Source organism: Diplotaxodon limnothrissa, linkage group LG23, assembly GCF_057381915.1.
Source record: "Diplotaxodon limnothrissa isolate DT_005_m linkage group LG23, D_limnothrissa_male_GT1.1, whole genome shotgun sequence".
Taxonomy (NCBI): Eukaryota; Metazoa; Chordata; class Actinopteri; order Cichliformes; family Cichlidae; genus Diplotaxodon; species Diplotaxodon limnothrissa.
This window is the reverse complement of record NC_140617.1, coordinates 14171238-14195022: the sequence shown is the minus strand read 5'-3', so window position 1 is coordinate 14195022 and position 23785 is coordinate 14171238. Positions and strand designations below refer to the sequence as shown.

General features: G+C 39.8%; 1 protein-coding gene across 1 annotated transcript; it reads right to left on the bottom strand.

The window, feature by feature from the left end:
- Positions 1-6027: 6027 nt before the first annotated feature.
- Positions 6028-23076, bottom strand: hdlbpa (high density lipoprotein binding protein a). Its single transcript, XM_085347180.1, has 28 exons — positions 22994-23076; positions 19289-19360; positions 16198-16312; positions 15941-16107; positions 14145-14360; positions 13853-14059; positions 13524-13739; positions 13106-13312; positions 12909-13016; positions 12719-12823; positions 12342-12420; positions 12121-12260; positions 11937-12041; positions 11675-11788; positions 11479-11565; positions 11251-11382; positions 10917-11135; positions 10373-10594; positions 10068-10286; positions 9845-9983; positions 9465-9616; positions 9281-9385; positions 9063-9197; positions 8631-8774; positions 8318-8497; positions 7936-8052; positions 7710-7850; positions 6028-7605 (listed from the first exon to the last, which is right to left on the bottom strand). The coding sequence occupies exons 3-28, from the start codon at positions 16271-16273 to the stop codon at positions 7516-7518; spliced, it is 3822 nt and encodes a 1273-aa protein (XP_085203306.1). The 5' UTR covers positions 16274-16312; positions 19289-19360; positions 22994-23076; the 3' UTR covers positions 6028-7515.
- Positions 23077-23785: the final 709 nt, after the last annotated feature.

The window sequence follows — 23785 nt, the reverse complement described above, 5'->3', positions numbered from 1 at the left end:
TTTTCATGATCCAGTCACTGGGTTCTTTGTGAATTTCCCAACAATGTCCTTCTTTTCTGGAGGCTAATGTCATGGCCCACTTGTCTGCTGCAGGAATACTGTACCAATGTCACTACTATATTCTCCATATAGAAATGAGATGCATGTTTAACTTATGTAGTTGCTTTTTCTGTTATTAGATGACAGAACAAGCATAAAACAGTGAAGTTAAACACTACATTGTTAGCTAAGTACATGCTGCTTTGCTAAGATACAAATTTCATAGACATGCTATGTGAACATGTACATATGTGAATATAATTACATGTAAAATCATCAATAATCAGACAGTTCATTTTAAAATCTTCAGCTAATTCACATTCATTAAGGATATCAAGCTGTGTAAACCGTTGTCACTCACTGAATGGTGCCAGCTGCAAAGAAACAAAAAAAATAAAGCAAGCAACTCTTACATTGAACAATCCATTAGGATTTTCTGAAAAGTTGCCAGATTTTCACGAGGTGCTTCTTTCAGGTCGCTAAATACTGCTAAATACTTCAAGCAGAAATATTACTCGATATACGCTCAGATCCTTAAAGAACAACGACCCCAAACTGCTCTCAAACGATAGTGTACATAGTTGGTGTAAACTTGTAACATGGTAGCTTCACCTGGTTTGGACTGGACTTCATTCTCATTTATATTTTTGAAGAAGCTCCACAGTAGCCATCTTTGGCTTTGCATGTACAGAGGCAATATCTAATCTTGCCACCTGGTTGCGAGCAGCTGTTCGTCTATTTTTGCTGGCTGGCAAACAGCTTCAAGGTGCATTACCTTTTGGATGTAGCAGCATGTTACAAACTGCCAGGCAATGATGGAAACAAGGGGGAAAAGTACATTTTAAGATAAGAAATACGAAGACCATTTATAACTTAATGATTATTTGAAAATCATTACGTTATATTTCTTTGGATTATTGTTGTCATTTTTGGTTTTTTGCTTTTAATACTTCCTGATTAGTTTGTCAGTTGGCTGAATTAATCAAATAATTGTTACAGATATTTAAATTGTATTGTTTGAAGTAGTTAACTTGCCATGATCCAAAACCAGATCCATTTGACCAAGTAGGACAGCATTTTTTTTTCCATTCTGACATTCCTAAAAACCAAAATGGCTGAAAAATCAACCACAAGAAGCTAACATTGACCAAGATTTCCAACCCCCACATGTGGTAATCTCATACAGTATGGGTCAAATTTGGAGTTTGTCATTGGATGGCAAGTCGGAGACAGAAAAGGGGAAACAGAGAAAGAAAGTGTGAGAGAGATAACGGGCCACTTGGCTCTTTCATGTGGCAAGATGCAGGAGTAGATGGCAGCAGAGGCAGGTAATAAGATGACAAATGCCCAGAGACACAAATCCACCACTCAAATGTTTCTTTCATTTTCAAAATCAAACCTGCATTACCTTCCAGGCAACCTCAATGGGCAAAGAGATACCTGAGGCCACCTGGATCCCACTCCAAAGAGTTAGCCAAGACAATTTCCCTCAAATCACCTGCTATCTTAATCTGACAGCCAGACTCGATTACAAGGCGTAAAAATTGCTTTTCTTGCCACCAGCAGTGGTTGGGAAATTATCTTAATTGTGTCATGATTATGCCTCAGAGCTCTGGTGAGAGCTTTACGTTGCTCCTTTCAAACACAGGAGCGCTTCATGAGTGTTGAAAGTGCGACTATCAGCTTTCAAGAGGAGACCGGGGAGGGAGGAAAACATTCATCTCCATTTCTTTGCTGCCTGTTCACAAACATGTACACATGTAATCCACGAAAGGGAGGAGAGCTCTGAACCTTGTGATACTGAAAGAGCTCAGCAGAGGAATACTCAACAGTGATTACAAACTACCTTTTTCAGTAGTTTTCAGGAGCATCAATAGGAAGGAGGATTTCCAAAACAATGACCTGATAATGGTGACACCAACAGTGTTTCCTATTAGGATTTACACGACCTCTTAGCACCGATATCGTTCCTCAAATTATCTAACACACATATCGTTCCTCAAATTATCTAACACACATCATCTTTGCCCTACATTTAGTTTCTTTGTCGTCTGCTCTACATTGTGGTGAATATTTCTCATATATGTATATACTGTAGAGGTGGGAATCACCATACATCCCACGATACGATATTATCACAATACTTAACGCACGATACGATATTATTGCAATTTTTTAAAAATATTTTGCGATATTCAGATTCTGTACATAAAGGTAAACTTTATCAATATTCATTTTATCTAATATCAAAGTCTCGCACTCAGTCTTTCTCTCATTTCAGTCAGTTTTATTGTTGACAAACTGAACGGTTTGTATTACAGTCTAGTCCAACTTAGCTATTCTGAACTATGCAGTTTATGAAAACTATGCAGCCCCTTCAGCAACTGAAGAATTTGAAAGTAAATTAAAACAAAATATAATTTTACATTAAATAAAAAAGTTTTAAACTTAATTAAAATAAAACATGTCTTAAATTAAAATAAGTAAACTGTCATGTTTATTGCTGCCAAAAAAAAGTTAAACACATTTGGACAGTGAAGGAATGTCAGGATTCTTGCTCAGAAAAAGGATCAACAAAACCTTTTTTGTAACAAAATATCGATTTCTGCTGTCCCTGTATCGATACATTATTAGCAAACAAAATATCACGATACTACACAGAATCGATTTTTTCCCCCACCCCTAATATACTGCTCTATCAGCAAATTCAATAACAAACAGCAAACTGAACAAACTAATTTTATAGATTTTATCTTTTCGGTATGATGCTGGCCATCACACTAAATAACATTTTTAGTTTACCTTTCAGGTGTATTTGACAAACACAGGAAGTGACTGAGGCTACGTTCACACTGCAGGCGAAAGCGCATCAAATCCGATTTTTTGACCCTATGCGACCCATATCCGATCATGCTATGACAGTGTGAACGGCGCAAATCCGATATTTTCAAATCCGATCTGGGTCACTTTCGTATGTGGTACTGAATCCGATACATATCCGATGTTTTAGAAAGCGACTGCTGTTTGAACGGTCAAGTCGCATTAAATCCGCCTTTTACGTCACCGACACAAGACTGAAGCCAATTATCAGCGCCAGAGAAGACATCGCGAACGCTTCCTGGCCATCCAGTGTAGATGTCAGTGAAACTGTTGGGAAGACAACGTAAACATTTTATTTGTACTGTATAATCTGCAGATTCTGACAGAAATCTACAGCTATCCTTTGAAGCACCGCTCCTCTCTTAAACGGCAATAAGGATAATTATTAGGTTATTTACATTATTATGTAAATAACAAAATAACTTAAAGCAAAAATTGGGAAACGTGAAGACCGAAGTCTTTATATTAAGGGCCATCAGTCAAACAATACTGTTGCTCTGGGTCTAAACAGAGCGCGTTGTGTGTGACATCTTCTTTTGCGCATGCGGGCCGCTTTGAGCGTACACACTAGAGAGCGTTTGCTGTCGCATTTTATTTGTAGTGTGAACGAGCAGACAAAAAAATCGGATTTGATCAAAAAATCGGAATTGAGCATTAAGACCTGCAGTGTGAACGTAGCCTGAGAATCTTCACAGACAAACACAGGAAGTCCTCCACATCAGTCTGGCAGTGAATTATCTGTTCGCTTATGTCAATAGTTTATTCAACCCTGCTCTTTCTCAACACTTTTCTGTCATATTAGTGGTTCTCAAACTGAGGGGCACGTTGTTTCTGATGGGGCACAGAACCACTGGACATGGAGCCCAGACAACTATATGAAAAACATGAACCGAAACTGTCATGAATGAACACGATAGTGTGTTGGTGCCGTTTTATTGACCTGCATTTAAGTGAAACTGAACACAGTATTTTTTGTTTGTTTTTTTGTTTGTTTTTTTGTTAATGAAGGACAGAATATGAAGCAGCAAGAAAATCGAACATTTTTTAATTGAAGATATTAAGTTTTGATATAATTTTATTTCCATTTTTATTTATTAAAATAAAAATTTATTTACTCTAGATTGTAACCTTGTTGAGCTCCTTATTGTAACACATTCAACCACTCCCCTGACTTTTAGTTGTATTTTATTTAATTTTTTTATTTAATTTTTATTTATTTTATTTCACTACTTCCTAGTATTTCTTTTCCTTTTTTTTACCAACTTGAGCTGTTTTGTGTTGTCATTATATTTTGGGTTTGTTTGTTTGTTTGTTTCTGCTTTCTTAAAGCTTTTTTTTAAATACACTGTGTTCTGGCTTAAATCACAAATTACCGTCAGCATATTACTAAAACCCAACGAAGACGTGTGATACGAACAATAACAAATAAACAGACGTAGTTAAATTCACAATCAGCCACAGGTGTGACCAGGTGACCACAAACTGAGAAGAGATACTTTTACTCACTTTATTGATGTCCCGTCCACTTTTGTGTCTTTCATGAGGAAGGATCCACACTATGTTACGTCCGACGATTTTATTGAAAAAATAAATAAATAAAATAAACTCGATACAGCTGGAAGTTGTCCAAAGCTTTTGTTAGCAAACAGAACGCTGATGTTAGCTAGCTAACAATTCCAGGCTTGTTTCAGGTAACGTGTGACCGCTCCGTCCCAAGACCTTCCCATCCACAGTTATAGACTGACCTCAACTGTAACTATATTATTCTTATTTATTTAATGCTTATGAACTCACCTTGCTACAATTCATCAATTCAACCCTACTCTCGTTTGAGGCCATTTGATTTTTATCAGCCTTTACAACCCAGGGGGCGCTGTTTCACACATTTGCCCAGACTCAGAAAAGAGTAAGGACTACAAAGATGGTTCCATTTCCCACCTGACCCCCTCAGAGTCAGCCCGTTTTTTGCATTAGTTCATACTATGAGGACAAAATTTTGCCCTCATAAAATGAGTGTTTTCCAAACTACAGGCCAAACGTTTTAAATGTGCTTATTTTTTGTTTATTTTTGTCAGAACTCAACATCAAATTTCCAGGTCTGAAGACAACCAGATTCATTTTATGTCACAGTCTGATGACAACACCTGATTTCTGATAAGCATTTTTCTGTAATAACCTTTTGATTTCATCAGTATCACAGGTATCAGTATCACAGGTATTGTAGTTTCAACAGTACAACTACACCAGTTTCATGTCTATGACATTAGAGGAATAGAAACAAGCACTGATACCCTGGAAGTTTGATGTGTTTTATTTTAATAAACTGGAGAAAAGCTAAAAACTGGCATTTGGGGTAAACTTTAAAGGTTTGGATCACCATATGGGATAGCAGCTCAAAACAAGTTATGAAAAGTCTTTTTTATTTTATTTTATTTTATTTTTTTTAACCAATAATCAGGCTCATCTTCTGCCTGGATTTTTCTTTTTTGGCTTATTGATAAATCTGTGGCTTAAAATAAATTTTCTTATTATTTGATGAACGTGAAATGTTTTACCTATATTCTGTGACTTTATTTTTGCACTTTTTGTTGAAATTGTTTTTTGTTGTTGTTTGCTTGTTTGTTTTTATGTAACACCATGATGAGCACTAAGTTTTGCATCACCGTTGCTGCCTAGTAAAGATATGCTGTGACATCTCCGGGACCTGAACATCACATTATTTTAACAGGATAAACACCAACAATGAAGGGATTTCTCATTAGGTTATTTATAAAAACATAAATTCTGGTGACTTTAAAACTGTTAAATTTGGTAAAATAAGACCGAAGTAGTGATACAATTCCTGGGATTTTTGCTCTGAATATTAGGAATCATGTTATTGTTCATTAATACAATATCTGACTAACGTTGCACCTAGTTTTAGATCACCACAGACATCAAATTAGAAAAGAGAAAACAATCTCGATGAGTCTCCATGCATGGCATGGGCAGATTATTATATTGATCGTGTTTTCTGTGTGTGAGAGTTCATTGAAAAATTAGAAATTCCGCTTGATAGGAGGGAGGGGGGGGGGGGGGAGGAGGAGGATGAAGAAGCACAGAGCATTTTCAATTTTTATTGACTTTTTTGGACAATTTCTTTTCCAGTGTCATCCATAACCGTTCACTTCAATGGTATTTGCATAATCTTTCATTCAATACTAGGAGGATAGAAACCAAGGTAGGCTGATGCTAGATGCTGAATTAGCAGCTGACAAGCTAAATCTGCACTCGAGCAAAGTAAACTAGTAATTGAGGAGGAGAGGTGGGGGGGGGGGGGGGGGGGGGGCGGGACTGTCCCGAGAGTTTGAGGAAACAATAGACATACCTTCCAGTTGTCCATTAAAAATGCACCTCAACATCATCTCTACCTGGTTTGTATCTTTCTAGTTGTAAGGCTGATTAAAAATAAAAAGGGCCATTGCTATTTAACAGAGCAATCTGCATAGCAACTGGAAGACAAAAGGACTGGACACTGACCCAATACAGAGGATGAGTAACACAGGACATCACTAGACAGGTAGTTGGCACACGATGGTCTGCCGTTTTGATCACAAACACACAGTCATTTTATTTTGTAGAGTGACTTACTTTTGAATGTCAAAAAAAGAAAAGAAAAAAAAAAGAAAAATGAAAAGAAAAAAAAAAATATATAGGTCCAACAGTTAGTGTGAGGTTGGATACGTTGGAGCTCTAGGCCTAGTGTTGCAAGAGGTTTAGTTCTGGCATGATCTCCAAGCATCTGGCAGTTTGAGTAGGTGCCATTCTGCACTGGCTAAAACCACCCCCCGCCCCCTTCCCTACCCTTCCTCCACTCCCACACCCCCTTTGAAAAGTTCACCAATTCATAAGGCTACAAGGTACATGCCACTACTTGACAGTATACACAGAAGCACAGTTACAAGCAAATGGAACGACGTGACGGAGGACAACCACTAGAGTGTGCTTGAGGGCTAATGACTGACAATTTTCACGCAGCTACATGAATAAGGCAGGAGAGGGGTGGGATACTGAAACAGCTGGCCTCGCTGGTCAGGCTTCATGTCTGAATAGGTCACCAGCAGCAATTCAATTGCTTCACCCCACCCTGCGAAGGCAACTAAGATAAGGGCAGCTCAAAAAAAAAAAAAAAATTAAATTAAATTAAATTTTAAAAAAAATTTAAAAATAAAATAAAAAGAACCTCATGTCTGGCCACCACTGAATTTGGTATAACAGTTCAAACCACAATGAAATGTCTTGTCTAATCAACATTTAAACATCGGTCTTTTACAGACTGTAGACTTCACCGTAACAATGGGTTGTTTTTTTTGTTTGTTTTTTTTAAGCATAAGACAGTATTTAATGCAGAAACAGAGCTCACAAGTCAATTACAGTATCTTAGAACACTTTTAGACTGAATCTGCGAGGCTAGACCGAGATAAGTAGACAGAAGGATGACAGTCTTAGAACTGAAGACTTTTAGGGTCAGCGGTCAGTCCAGGTCAAGAGGGGGTTGGGGAGAATAACGGGGTAGATTGTGTTGGTTAATTTCAGGCCCGTCTGTAGCAGCACGGCTTAGAAGCGCTTTGGTCCCCAGGGTGAGGCCTTGGTTGCCACTGGGGCTCCAAAGCTTGGGAAATCTTCAGAGCTGCTCATATCAGGGGCCTTAAGGGTAGGAAAAAAAAAAAAATTAAGGAAAATGAGGATTTAAAAAGAAAAGGGCGTGACCACTTTGCAGATTTTTGACCTTGATATTAGAAGACCCTCACCTTCTCATTGGCAGTAGCCCAGGGAGCCTCCCTCACCACGAAGCCTTTGGATGGGCCACGCTGTTCGTCGGCGGCAGCAGCGCTACTGCCAGAAGGCCTCATATAAGCCATCTTTGCCTCATTTTCCACAACATCTGCCATCTGACACAAAACAAACTGTGTAAGTACCAATTAACTCACACAAAGCACTTTTTGTTTTGGACATTATCTGGAGAGGGAAGCTTACGTATTCCTCTTCCAGGTTGAGGAGATGGTCGATGGCTTCATCCACAAGCTCAGGGCGACCGGTGACTGTCACGAGGTTTGGGTCTGCAGCTCCACTCTGGGGAAACCTGAGATCAACCTGAAGAGTTTAAAAGAGAAGTTAAAGTTTGTAAGAATACAGAAAGTGCAGTATTTGGAATGACCTATTCCACTAATTACAATATCATTCATTTCTGTATGTGTGCACAGCTGTGACTGCTGTCTGGCAGGTTTAACCTTTTCCCTTCTGATAGTTTTTTTTGTGTGGGGGGGAGAGGATTTTCCCCCCCACACCTCTTTGTCTCTGTCATTATACACAGATTTGTAGAGCAGCTACCTACACCTTCTCGTTTCACCATCCTAACCTTAAACTCATCCATGATCTTGCGAATGCCCTTGCCACGGGCGCCAATGATGCGAGCATGGACCCTGCTGTCCAGGGTGATGTCCTCAGAGATCATCTCTTCCAGCTCATCCACGATGGCCTGAATGGCATCTCGTGCAGCTATGGCTTTGTGCTCATACCCTGTAATAGTAATCTGATCCTATGGAGACACAGCAGAATTTAAAAAAAACAAAAAAAAAACAAAAACACCCTTATACCAAGCATCTGGCCCGATATCGAGCACCATTATCAGGAAGCCCATTTCGATTTAATACCATAAGCCATAGACATACCTGGTTTTCATCATTCTTCTCTGGGAACTGGATGTTAACATCATGCTCAGTGCGGATGTTTGTAATAATGGCACCCTTGCGGCCGATTATCTTGGGGTGATACTTGGGGTCCACAGTGATGGTCAGCTTGAAGCTCCTGAGTGCCTGCAGAGGGTTTGAGAAAAGGTGGCAAAATGTTGGGTTGGAATTTCATAAAGTCTGACAGCTGGCCATTTCCCACTACTACTCAACCTGATGTTTGCCTAAGATAAGACTAATTATTAAGCCCTTTGTTCACTTGAGGATTATGATAAGGGTGCCCTTTGAGCTAATCTGAAAAGATTAGTGCACCATTTGACTATAAATCGTCAACACAGAAATAAAGACACCATAGTTCAGCCTCAACACACATTAAGTGCCACAATTGATGCATTTTAGTAAGCAAATACTAACCCGATCCTCCTGCTCGGCCTGCAGCTCTTTGACGCGCTCCAAGAGGCCCTCTTTGGCGCGGTCGAGAAGACTGGCCAAGCCGGTGATGGCGATTTTATCAGACTGCTGCTCAGGAGCAGGCACTTGAATATTAACCTGGAGAGAGACAGTGATGCCAGATCAAATATCCAGTAAAACATCAAGGCTCCTTCATTCCTATAAAGACATCTGCAACACACCTCAAAATCCTCCATCATCTTGCGAATTCCACTTCCTTTCTGTCCAATGATGTAGCGATGAAGCTCAAAAGGCACTTCCACCTCAATAGTTACAGGAACCAGGGCCTAAAGAAGGAAGACAGTTAGCTGTAGTTCTTCAAAAAGTTGCTTTTTAACATTCCTGAGCTTGAATATGAAGTCCAACCTTCAGTGCTTCGATGGCAGCCTCGCACCGCTCTTTGCGTCCAGAAATTATAATCACATCGCACTTCTTGGGCGCGTTGGGATCAACTGGCTCCTTCACTTCACCGTCAGCTTCTCCATTCTCCTGGACAGGAGCCTCAGCAGGAGGTGCAGCTAAAAGAAAATCAGAGTATTCAAAAAAATAAATAAATGTACATGCCCAAATGCTTTTTGTTGGCTAAAAATATCAACCATCAGTTTCAAAACTAAGTACAATTATTTTATTTATTTATAAATAAAGTGTTACTTAAAAATAAATAAAAATATCAATGTTCTCATAATGAAAGTTATATTAAGACAGAAACTAAAGTAATAGACACACTGCAGGTCTTTACTATTTACCTTGTGGGTCCTCGCGTTCTGGGAACTTGATCTGCACGTTGTGATCTCTAGTGATCTGCTGGATCCGTGAGCCCTTAGGACCCATGATTGAACGGTGGAACTTCTGAGGAATTACACACTCCATAGTCACTTGAGCCTCCTGAAAAATAAAAAGAAGAAAAGCTTGTTACATTTCAAAGAGGAGAATAAACAGAAAGACTTCCCTTAACAAAACACTACTAACCAAGTCCTCCACAATCTCCTGCATGCGTTTTTTGGCAGCTTCCACACACTCTTTGGCTCCTTTAAGGGTAACTTTATCACTCTGAGAAGCTGTGCGGGGGAAGCTCACCATAACCCCACCATACTCATCAGCAAGGTCCCTAAGGACTTGGCCACGGCGGGCTACAAAGTAGCGATGATGCTTGGGGTCAACGTTCATAGTGTCCTCAACAACATTGTCCTGTAACACAAAAAATAAAAAATAAAATTAACCGAATTGTTGGTTCATTTCATCCAACTGTTGACAGAACTCATTTGAAATCTTACCAAACTCTTGATGAGTTCCTCCAGCTCTTTCTGTGCATCCCGTACTGCTTCCTCGGTGCCAACCACAGTGATGAGTTCCTGGTCTTTGTCCTCAGGGGTGGGAAAGATGATTCTGGCGCCGGTGCTGTCACGAACCTTACGGATGTTTCCACCACCTTTCCCAATAAGGAATTTGTGGTACTCTGGTTTTGCATGCAGCTCAACAGTGTGACTCTTTGTTTGCTAAGGAAAACAAAATGGATAAAATTAGGCTGACATTTATTACAAGTAGCTTTTAACTACATAAGGTCTTTGTTCAAGTCTTTTTCCAACTGAAATGCATGAACTCCCTGATAATGGGATAATAACTAACCAAATCAAACTTCAGAAACATTTTCTTAGCCATTTGCGAGCGACTAAAAGGATGACCGAAACAAATGCTCAGCATGTGCTAATACAAAAGGAGCTCTTTGCCTTTTTACCTTCTCATTCTCTTCACCCCACAACTTCAAAACAATGAGTTGAACAAAAAGTTCAGCTTTAATTCAGACACATATTTACAAACCTTCTCCTCCGCCAAGGCAAGCAGCTGCTGCTTAGCTTTCTCCACCTCCTCTGCAGGGCCTCTGATGGTGACCTTATCAATCCCTGAGCCCTCTGTGGGAAAGTGAATGTGCACGCCGCCACACTCCTCCATGATGGATCGCACCAAACGTCCCTTCGACCCAATCAAGGAGTTGTGCAGCTTCGAGGGAATGGACACATCCACTTCTGAGATGTTCGCCTGGACAACATGACAATTTATTAAAGCAAACAAGACAAGATTTGAAAACAACCCTAGTTTAAATTTAAAAAAAATAAAAATAAAAATCCCCACACATGCTAAAATGAGTGCCTACCAGATCCTTCTGAATGGCCAAGATCCGAGTCCGTGCTGCTTCACAGTTTGCCTTCTTCCCAGTGATGACAATCATCTCTGAATTGCTGTTCTCAGCAGGCAGATCAATTTTGGTGTTCGTTTCCTCTCGAATCTACAAAGCAAAAAAATAAAGGAGGTGTCAAATCAAACTTAAAATAAATTAACACGCCGATTTAACGTGAATTCAGAATCGGAAAACGTGCAGTACCTTCTTGATGTTTGACCCTCCTTTTCCAATGATGTTTCTGTGGAACTGCTTGAAGATGGGGACTGAGACAGAATAGCTGTTCTCCACCTGACCAAAGGAATCACTGAAGGTTAACACTTAATGACACTTCAACGCTGCAATAAAATACAAATACACTAGCACAGCATTTTAAACTTCAAGTCAAACTGAGATTTACCATTTCAGCCACTATCTTGTTCATAAACTTTGAACATTTTTCTACTTCAGTTCTTGGGCCCCGAAGTTGAACAATGTCACTTTTCTGTGCTGGGTCAGGGAAGTTAATGATGACCTGGAACAAACATTTAGAGGTAAGGGAGTAAATTTTCCAAGGTTAAAGCAGAGGGAAGAAGAAGGGGAGAGAGAAAAAAAAAGAAAAAGAAAAGGGGGGACAACAAAACAAAACAGAGAAACAACCACAATGATGATTTACAGCTCACCTCTGGGAATTTGTCCCGCACTTCCTTAATCTTCTCCCCTTTTTGGCCAATGATGGCCCTGTGAAAACGTTGTTCGATGATCAAGTCCTTTGTACGCTCGTTCTCCTACATGAAACCATGCAATTAGAGACATAACAGGAAATCATTTGCAGAATTTTGCCTCTAAACTGAAACTTGAACTAACCATGCGTGACGCAAGCTCTAGCAGCTCCTTCTTGGCTTCCTGCACACCCTGGGGATCCCCCTCAATGCGGATCAGGTTGCTCTTTTCATTATCAGGGGGGATGCGGACAGTCACCTTGTGCACCTCTTTGATCCGGTTGACTAAATTAATAAGTAAATGCATTGTTTCAGAAAAACATTCCTTGTTGTTGTTGTTGCAGCATCTGACAGCAATATACTCACTATTAACACCTCCTTTTCCAATCAGGTGACGGTGGAATTTGGGATCCACACTAATCTCTGCGTAGTCCATTCGGCTTACCTATCAAAACAACAAAAATCATGAGGAGCTTGTTGTCTAGCACTTAAGGTTTGCTCATTCTCACTTGATACGACTTCAAATTTAAACATTTAAAAATGTTCAACTTTACAGCAGGAATAAACACATTTACAGCCTTTTACAAAAATTTACAACACAAGTGTATAAATTTCGCTGAAGCTTACAGTTTTCATTACCGTGTGCAAGGCCACAGGGAGGTGACAGGCTTCCCTATCAGCCAATTTCAGGGAGAAACATAGCCTGACAAATTTCTGTGTGACTAAAGATTCAACACACTTACCAAATCTGTAACCATGGCTTCAATCTGGCCTTGCACCATTTGCACATCTTTGATAGGACCCTCCAGGGTGATCTTGTCTTCTCCCTCAGTGAACTCAATGTGCACCTTCATTCAAAATACATGAGACAGAAGTCAAAAGCAGGTTTAAAAAAAATTAAACAAGTACTTTATTTAAGAGCATTTAACACACCTTGGGCATTTGTTGAGTGATCTTTGCCAAGTTCTGGCCCTTCTTCCCAATAATGAAACGATGAAGCCAAGAAGGAGCTGAGACCGAGGAAACAGTGTAACTGTTTGCCTGTAGAAGGAAAAATGCTGTCGTTACTCCTCAATTCTCATATGTTTAAATAACTCTTAACATTACCAGTCTTCACATGGTAAATGTACCTTGGCATAAACTTCAGTGAGAGCCTGACCCAGACGGTCGGGCTCTCCACGAAGGATGACAGTTTCTGAGCTGCTGTCAGAAGGTGGGATCTCAACTGAGACGCCAGTTCTATCCAGAATCTCCTGCAGGGTGTTTCCCTTGGGGCCGATCACATATTTGTGCTGAGACTTCTTCACCTCCACAGCAATAGTGGTGGTGTTCTTTTTCTACAAGACAGACAAGAAGGTGAGGGACTTTGCACAAAGTAAATATTTTCATTTTTTGTTCCATTTATCTGGACAAACGAACACAATGTGCAGGGCAGGACGATTACTGGTGTCAATCTAGATGATAAACAGCAATACCAGCTATAGAAAAATATGAAAATCTGGCTGTTGCTGCAGTCTGGACACAATTTCTCAGTGCTTATTTGCATACCTTGTCTTCATAAACCTTTTTGATCTTAGTCACAGCAAGGGCCACCTGCTCCTTTTCCCCAGTGATGACGATCTCAGTCTTATTCACACTCTGAGGGGGGACATTGATGCGGGCACCAGTCTCTTGCATCATCTCGCCCACTAGCTTATTGTAGGCACCGGTGATGAATGGGTGGTACGCTTTTTCAATGTTCACCCTCTCCACAGCACGCTTGTCCTAAAAAGAGGAAAATTGCTAATGTATCAGATTTGGAAGAGCTATACAACAAACTTTGAACAAATTATATACAGATATCCTTAAAAAGGTGTTGGCGTGAGGTGGTAAATTACCTGCTCAGCAGAGATCAACAGGATCTCATGCTTTGCCTTCTCCAGCCCCTCCTTGGTACCAGAGATCTTGATCTGGTTGCTGAGGTCGTCAGGTCGTGGGATCTGGATTTTGGTGGCAGTCTTGAGCTCCAGCTCCTGAAGCTTCTCCCCGTTTTTGCCAATGACAAAACGATGGTGCTCCTTGGGGATGCCAACACTAGCTGAAGCCTGTTGGTTTAGATTAGAAGGCAAATTTGGTACCACAGTCTGCAACTTATCATTTAAGAAAACCAATAAAGGCAAATCTCTTAACCTGAGTCTGCAGTCGGGACACAATCTCCTTACGGGCCTTCATCACGGCATCCAACTTTCCAGACACCATGATGGAGAGACCCTGATCTTTTGCTAAGGAGAGTTCCAGGTGCGCTCCGGTCTTATGCATGATGTCTACGCAAACCTTTGCTTGGTCTCCTTCCCCAAACTGGTTGATGTCCTTGTACTTGCGCTCCTCCAACGGCACATGGAAAACCTAGGAAAACATAGTTCATGTAAAAAAAAAAAAAAAAAAAAAAATCTGTGACAAACAGGATTAGCTTGACACAAAGAAAACCTAAAATGTGAGGCAAACAAATGCGTTCAAATAGAACACCACCAGCTCGGGTAATCCTCACCAAGATCTGTAACCAAAATACACAAAAATGTTCCTTCTACTAAAACCCTTCTCATTCTCAAATATAAATGTTTTTCCTTCCGTTTTATATCATACTGAAAACATGCCAATGAATTAAACATTTTATTTAAAAAGGAAAGATAATGATCCATTAATTCACTAGTCACACCCACCCCCCACCCTAAAGTAGACATCTGATTTATTTAAACACTGCAGTAATCAGCACCAAAAAATTTAGACATGGAAACTAATGATTCATCTTTTCTTTGTGTAAAACACCCGTCAACCATCGGGTCAACACAGCTAGCTGCCCACACTGACGGAAGCGGGCGACAGCAACCCACTTTTGGACGGCAAGTTATGAAACAGGCAAGTGGGAAGTAAGACTGATGATGTCCCTATCAACCAGCGGAGTGCTTAGACTGCTGAAAGCTTAGAAGAAGAGTAAATAACATGACTAACAACACAGGCTCACGTTAACCTGCACAGGGAAAAAAAATTAAATAAATAAATCTGCAGTGCTAGCATTACTAAAGTTAGCCTAACAGATGTATAACAAATGCATTGTTATTTAGGGAGACAAGTGGCACATGCTTCTGCACTATTTAAATCAAGGCCGTACATCAAACAACACTGACTGTTCTGAATGGTCTTTAAACACAGCATTTGTGTAAACAGCATTATACCTCATCTATTAGATAAGGCTCAAGCTCTCTCCTCCCCAAGTTTAATCAATTAAGTCATTTTCCAGAAGAATCTGGAAAGAACAAGAAAAAAAAAAATTTGACCCTCCGATGCTTTTTAAAGCTTTGAGTCAGTTTTTCTCCTGACTTGCTTACAGAAGCCTAATTTCCACAGATAACCGTTTGAGTCACACAAATCTCCTGCTATTTATGGGTAATCATTTCTTTAATTGATTCTAAATGACTGATAAGGCTTCCTGTGTCACTGTAGCTGTATGTGTCTGTGCTATGGTTGTTTATTTCACCATGTTTACTGCTGCTTGTCGTAGAGCATGCCGTCTTCGTACCAACCACTAGTGTCACAGAACATACAGAGACAGTTATTACACGACGAGGAGGAAAACCCTTCTTAAAGGTTCGTCTTTTTACAACATCCAGTGTCGTCCTGTACACAGAAACAGCTGCCATGCCCAGTGGAGAAGAATCCATCATCAGCAGGAAACAGACATTTTAGCTTTGACATACACAACTACAATCCACTTACATGGAAGGATCATATTTGTCATTTGATTATTTAAGTCTCCTATTGCTACACATATCTCTAAATATATAATGCATGTAGTAAACTCTTAATTAATGTCTTTGTCATTTACTTTCAAATCATATAATTAAGATCCTGTGGCAGACTCTTAAAAAAAAAAAAAAAAAAAAAAAAAGTTCTATAACTCCATTACTATTTCAAAGGAGAAGTTGTACCTGGGTGATAATCGAAGACTTGAGAGGACGGATCTTTGATGCCCAGGCGCTGGAAGTTTCCTGGGTCCCCTCAGGTTGGGCCGCCTTCTCGGGGAGAGGTGGGAAGGCTTCCTTGTAGGTAGGAAGGGCTTCCTCATCCTCTCCAGCACTGGGTCCTGCCACAGCAGCTGTGCACATAGGAAAGACATACACCATGAAGCCACTTGTGGCTCGGTTTGCATTTTACAGGCCATAGAGTCTTATGTCCAAATACTCACCACCACCCTGCTCTGGCAAAAGCCCACTGCGGTGCGCATTGAAGGTTTCCTGCGTAAGTACAGCGACTGAGCTCATGGTCGAAATCCCACGTTAACACGGAGTCCGAGTGTGCCACTAAAAGAAGAGCTTACGTCATCTTCACAAGCTTAGTAACAGTACACATAGCAAGAAAATACATATACAAGTCTCAAAGGAGACGTAGTCTGCTCATTTTGAGCTTTTTCTCAAATTCACCTCGTTCATACAAGAGATGTCGTCGGATTTCTTTCTGATTTGTAGAAATTAAGGATGGACAGAGCTGATGCTCGAAATGGAGGTCGCTCAGTTCTCTGTCGTTCTGTTTTTACTTCGTCCTGTGTCAACCGTAGCAGCTAGAATAACCTGCTACAATAACTTTTCTGTGTGCTGAAGTTTGTTTGTTTCCTTTACTCTAGTTCAAAACTGGCTGAGTTAGCTGAAAAGCTTCGACGAGTCAGCTTCTCTCTCCCTCATTCACATTCAGTCATGTTTCATCAGACAAACATTACATAAAAGATTAGTAATCAAGGATGTTTGTTCAGTGTTAAACTTGCACTGCACTTATAACAGCACCATGAGCGTAAATGTGTGAGGTGAACTGGCAGTCTGCAGCCTTATGACTCACACTGAGCTGAAAGGAGACTAGAGCAAATAATTTAGGTGAATGAAGCCAGTTGAATTTTATTTTTCCATGGCTTTTATCTTCAGCCTGTTTTCATTTATTGTATCAATAATTACCAATTCAGCACATTTTTATTCTGATGCATTTTTTTTTCTTTTTTTTTTTTTAAATGAATCCCTGTTTCTTTCTCCCAATGATAAATACAACTTATTAATATAACCCTCCTAACCGCAGACACCCAAAGCTAGAATACTGGTATTGTATTGGAAAACATTATACTGGTGCATGCTCGTTACAACACTTCACTATAAGTCTCTGGGTTTTAACTTTTTGGATTGAACCAGTTAGTTAGCCCTGTGTATGTAATTTGCATAACAGCAGTGACAGTGATAGCTATAATGCACTCTTTGTTTAACCAAGAAACTGAGTTTTGCATGCACTCACAGGCAATTTTAGCAAGGCCCTTGTTTCAAGTGGTGAAAGTGTCACAAGCACAGTTTAATGTGCTAAACAAGCTTATCACACACGGACTTTGGGATGTTCACCTTTATCTAATCTACATTTATCAGAGAAAGCCATGTGCGACAGAATAGTCACTCATCACATTCACACGTCAGCACTTTGCTAATGTATGCCGAGTCTAAGTGGGGAGTAACTGAAGAGATTACGTCCTAGCAGAGCGGTGGTGTGGGCGGGGCTGCAGCTACAGCACATTTTGTTTTTCCAACAGGAACTCTGTTCAACCATCTTCTCCAGTTCTATTCTAAGAAATGTAGCCAAGTGACAAGGCTGCAAGGTTAAGAGGATTTTACCCCACTGACCCCTCTGCATGTCCACGCTGGATAGGATTAAAGCAAAAAGCCGCCAACATAAAGCTCAGCAGCCCCGTCTAGGATCTTTGAACCAATAATTCTTTCCAAGAAAGAAACCACAAGGCCAATCCGCTTATCTATAACAGTTATTTTAAAAAAACAAAATGAAATTAATTGATCTTGTTGACGTTTCGGCTTTCTGAATTATAAACGAAGTTGATGATAGAGTTCCATTAAAAACAACAACTGCACTCTGTGTTCCAACTACAGGTCAGTTCGGTTTAACCATCAATGATGAAACTTGATATCAGCCAAAGCCATCACCTCGTTCTTCTTGTTTTGTAGACAAACATCAATTCTAGCCAAAGCACAGGAATGCAAGTTGCTTCAGTGAGGAGTTTCCCCTCCCAAGCGTGACTGAAATTCATCTGAAAGCATAAAGACTACATCCTGACTTTGTTTTGTCATCGATCTGTAAATTGTGGGAAATTTGCTTCCATGTGGCTGTGTGTTTAGCTGCTCTATGAACACCCTTGCAGTGGGGCCTCCTCCTTGTCAGACTGCATAAACTTCTTGTGCCCACTGCTCATTAGCGGCACTATAAATTAAATCTCTTTACGGTTACAACTGATCATTCTTGGCCTGGAAACTTATTTTAAGTGAAGCTGTCAGGTAACTTTGAAGTGTTTCACTGCAAAAAAATTTAAAGCACCAGTGATCCAAATCCAAAGTTATCCATGAGGGGAAGGAAGAAAAAGAAAAAAAAAAAACTGTAACGATCATCTGTAACGAGCGTAGGCGGTCAGTCTGCTGTTTACTTTGATTGTCAATATGATGGGTGTCCATGTCTATTTACTCTGGGTGAGGCTGTAAAACTTTGTGAAAAGAGTCTGATGATAAGGATACTGAGGTGAGTTATTTAGGAGATCCTAACTAAACAGCCAAAATTGTTGGACCTGGACTCTTACCGAATAAACTCCTATAATGTGAGAATGTGATCAAACCGTTTATCAGAGGGAGAGTGATTTTTAAGGACTCATGCTAGCTGCCATAATGTTAACTTAAAACCAGCTACTGTTTAGCAGTCTCATTATCAGCCAAACGGAGATGAGAGGATCGTATATCTAATCTGATAACTAGTAATTACGACGACATTATGAATAAATAAGCATATTTTTGCACATTTGTGTTAGAACCCTGACACAGTTCAGGAGATGGGGCTTGAAGTGAGGAGGTTAAGGAAATGCGGGAGGACAGATACAAAATACATATACAAAACTTAAAGGCTTATTATGGTTTGAAAAATGTATTTGCCATTGTTAAATTAAACTAGTTGTACCATGTATGTGGCAGCTGTTTATACACAAGTGATTAGGTAGAACAGCACTACTGTATTAAAAATGGAGGCAAAACCTGGCTGCTTCCACAAACCAGGGCCTGCGCCGATGCATTTTTAATGCATTAATTCTAAGTTCATGACAATGTATCATTTTGTTGGAGGCCATAATTACTCACTAATCAGTGAATATTTGAGTAAAACTGTCTAAATAACTTAAAGAAAAAAAAAAAAAAAGAAGAAGACGACTTAATGTTATGTTGGCAAAAGTAAGTGCCAATATAAAAACTGTACAAACTTACCAGCTAAATGGTCAGTTACCAGATAATCCGTCCTGTAAAGATGAAAGCTCCCGTCAGCCTGCCAGCTTTTGCCTAGAAAGCAGAAAAAGAAAAAAAAACAACTGTTAAAAAAAAAATCTGGGACCTCAGTTTAAATCCACAAAGAAAACCATGTTTTCAGATAAACGTCTGTGTATGAGTCTTACACCATGACCTGCATTTAAAATGTAGATCATTAAATTGCACAGTAATAGTGGATACTGATTACAAACAGAGCCAATATAAGGAAAAAGAAAAAACATACTCATGCTTCACAGACATATCCACTCGTCAGGCCTAATTGCACATTTTGTTATAGTTGTGGTTCTGATGAGCCCAGTAAGATAAACACTGTCAACTCATGGCTGAAACCAAATGGTAAATTAAGAAATGTTCAGATAAAGCAGATGCCAAGAAATGCATTAGTGAACAGCAGTAAAGCATAGCTGCCGCTGGAGCTCGCTCTCCTCAACAAGCATCTGGCTTTCATAATCAGGACGCTGCCTTGTCGTACAAAAAGGACAGAGCTGGCAAGTGATGAAGCTGCTGTGTGTGAGCCAGGTAACCAGGCTATCACGCTCTCATGCAAGAGCCTGTAAAAGCACACAGTGAACAATTCGCATTAAATGTCCTTATTGACATGGCTGTGCTGAGGTCTCAGAAACACTTGGGATTCATTTCGCTAGTTTGATGTCACAGATTTCCTCACTTGCTCAACAACCCTTGGAAACAGTCAAATTTTCCACTGAGGTGTGGACAGACTCCCATAGGACGAATGTTATTAACTCAACGAGTGTTGTTTGGGAAGAGGTGTACGATCTGCCAGGCACTTTCTTTGGAAAGCCCAATATTATAAGAAGACGCACTAAAAAGTAGGTTTCTAGCTCCATTTGTTAGCGTTGGCAGAAGTGACAACATGTGGCCTGTTCTCATTAATATTATTAAAGCGACTAGTGATAGAATGGCCGTGTACAGCTGCTGTTAATAAAGCTTAGCACTTATGTTTTTATTTGGAAGACAAATCACAAGCCCAAAACAGTTTCTAATAAAGAGTCCCCCCAAAAAACGCCTGTACATTTATCTAATTGACCATTCACGTGCTGGTGTTACAGGGTGCAGAGGTTTGGCTGCTCATAGAAAAACCATAAGGAAGAGGAAAAAGGAACCGCATTGGCAAGAAGACCTGAGATTTCTTTGTGTGAAGAAACAATAAGGTGGAACTGAAAAGGAATACACTTCTCTGAAAGCAACACCAGCATAAGGCGGTCAGGGCGGAGGAAAACTTTGGCTGACTTGTTGCAAAGCAAATGGGACGACATGTCAGAGGACGGCATCTCAGTGGGTGGGAGTACCAAGCAATAAGGATGAAATTACAAATGCAAGTGAGCCTACCAATGATGTCTTGATGCATGCTCAAACTAATCAGACCCAATCCAACATGGGTATTTGAGGAACGTCTTCAAAATGTCTCAGCTTCTATCTGATCAGTTTATAAACTAAACCAGTGTCAGGAGTATTTCCAAGAGCCTGAAAGCATAGTCTGGACACTATGCAAACGAAAGATACTTTTGTCTGCTTCCTTTTTTCCACAAAGGATCGCCCCAGCAGATAGCTCCACATGGTTGATTTGGCAGAGTTCTTATGTAAACAGGGTAAGTTACATTTGTAGTCGCCATTTATTAATTAACATAAATTGGAAGTCTGATTGCTTCAGATGCCATAATTTACAATATCATTTACAAAATGTTCAGTTTCAGTATGATCTGAAATTATCCACAGTAAAGTCAACAGGCATTTACAAATGCCACACAGAAAGGACTTGTTTTTCTATAGGCTTCTACACAGCCATAAAGTGGTTGTTAGAAATAACAAATGTTTAAGGCATGCTCATGATATCGTCACTTTGTGTATCAGGACACCACTATTATCTTTTTTAAATCATCTGCTGGAGGTAAGCAGGTATAGGACCAGTCTATATGCAATACGGAGAGCACTCCAGAATAGCAACAGGATTCAGGAAACCCTTTTCTTTGAACAAATTTTCCTTGGAAAAGAAAGAACTGGCCTGATATGATACTTGCCCTTGAAAGGCCAGAGGCCTTTTGATTAGCAGTTTGGTTCAACAAATAGCTGCCACAGCACTAAAGCGCAAGTGTGTTTTGGCACAACTTTGGCAATTCCAGAGTAAAAAGTCTGCTCAAAAAAAGAAAAGGAAAGAAAAGGGGGGTCCAGAAACAGGATCGTGACCCAGACGGAGGCCACATATTTACAGTGCTAAGCAATGAGATTCTTTTTATACTTGAAGTTGTCCTGGAGCCGTCACCTCTTCACATGTAACCACAGTATACATCCGTTGCTTGAAATGAAACATGCAAATTCCTCAACTGTCAGGACAAATTACTTTGCCTTCTCCTCCGAGATATCAGCAAATTCTTTCATTTTTTTTTTTTTTTACTACACACTATAACACAGTCAATATTAAAACCATACAAGTGAACCGCTTCTTCCAGCAGAGCCTGTGCAATTTAATAATGTTTATTAATGCAATTATACAAGATAAAGAATTTAAGAGGTTGTTTTTTTCTTTAAAAAAAACAAAAAACACAACAACAAGGAAAGAAAAAATGTGTAGCCTAAAACCAAAATAAGAGTGTAAGTGGAGAGCATTCACCAGAGAGACCCCAGAACATTAAATAAACATGCCACGGGTACAGCTGTAGCAACCATTAATTAGACTTATTACTAGTTTAAACCAGTGTAATGCAGCTAAATGACATTTTACGTTACGTATTGGAGACAACTTGTACTAACGAACTGCTAACAAGTTCAGAGTGCCTGGCTCGCCTTTGCTAGTTAAACTCCCATTAGCTTCAGCATGACAACCTTCGAGCCTTTATGACATTATACCCCAATCCCAGATTAAGGATTTAAGAGGCTGGTTAGTGTGACTGCCAGCTAACACGATATCAAGTTAACCAAAAGCTGACAGCTGCCAACGACACATTTTAGTTAATGCTAGCTGCCGTCATTTGGCTAACATTGGTCAACCATTAAAAAAAATGTAAGAGATCGAGACAAACTAACACTGTCCCTACTGTCGGGGTTACTGTAAATATATGGGTCTCCTATCTGAGGTGGGATATTCACCGGGATAATCAGTGAGTCACGGATTACTGAATCCAAACCCTTAGCCGGTTAGCAAACTTGCTAAAAACTTTGAATGCGGCGTGTGACACGTAGCCCCTCAGCTAATGGTGAAGTTAGCTCAACGAGACCCACACACAACTTCAGGCTGTGCCTCAAAACAGCTAACAGCATTAAGATGGCAGCGAATCAACAACTAAAACAGTACCGTAATTCTGAACACATTCTCAACCCGATGTGTTGTCGTTTTTATATGTTTTAGCCAACACTGCTGAGCTCGTTAAAACTAGTTGAACTGAGAGCCTTTAGCTAGCGTGCTAATGTTAGCTTCGAATACAGTTGGTTCTTCTAGCTGGCTAAGTCCACGTAGGCATACAGCTGAGCACGGGAGAAATGACACGGAGTCAGGCCAGAGCACGCTATAACGATCTGGGTTCATGGGAAAACTGTCCGCTTTTAACGAGCACAGCTATGGCATAAAAAACTGAAGTCATGTGTAAAGAGGATATAGTCACGTTCAGGAGGAAACTAAAAAGTACTTACTTATTTTTATGTTCTCGTCTGCCCTGAAGGTGCAGAAGCTGAGATGAAATTCCACTGGCGAGAAGGTGGGATGGAAGCCGACGGATATATACCAGAACCGCCCACCAATCACGTCCTCCAACGTCACTCCAGAGAGTCTGGTTACAAATAACTTCTTCTCATCTCCAGCAGTATAAGTTCTGAACTTTGATCACACTGAGCAAGAAAATCATGTGATAAAAAACGGGATTAAAGTTGTCCTCTCTTCTAAACAGTTCAAAGTCCCGCTAAAGTAAAATATAAATTAATAAAATGAAATAACAACTACAAATTCATTTGTTATTATCAATATCACATTTAAATATGAAATAAACAGGGCTTTTAAGTAAGTGATCAGTATAACATTTAACTCATAAGTGTTTCTTACATATAAAATAATTGGGGACCTACCAAAGAGGTTTTGACCTTCCCCAAAGGAAAATTGCCATAACTCATTAATATTAATTCACTCAAACATAAAATACACACGTTTTTCAAAGTCTTCTTTATCTCAGGTAGCACAGAGTGGTCCCTTATCTATAGGCTACACCATGTACCCCATTCATGCTTCTACACATAGGGGCCCATTCTCAAAGTGCTATGTGAATCCTGCCTAATTAAGTGCAAGTCTTTGTTATCATTTTTAATTACATTGTTATTACATTTTGTTTATATAATCAGCAACAATGATATACAATCATATATTATAATAATATAATAAATAAGAAGGGAGACACACCAAGAAGGTCCTGGATTCTAATCTTCAGGCCTTTA

What these genes read in the sequence shown, in the direction of transcription:
- hdlbpa (XM_085347180.1), bottom strand. Translation starts at nt 16,273, where the DNA reads ATGAGCTCAGTCGCTGTACTTACGCAGGAAACCTTCAATGCGCACCGC. An exon ending in TGGAAAAGGAGGTGTTAATA is followed by an intron (nt 12,261 to 12,341) that starts GTGAGTATATTG and finishes TTATTAATTTAG; the next exon opens with TCAACCGGATCAAAGAGGTG. An exon ending in TTGCCTTGGCGGAGGAGAAG is followed by an intron (nt 10,595 to 10,916) that starts GTTTGTAAATAT and finishes TGTTTTCCTTAG; the next exon opens with CAAACAAAGAGTCACACTGT.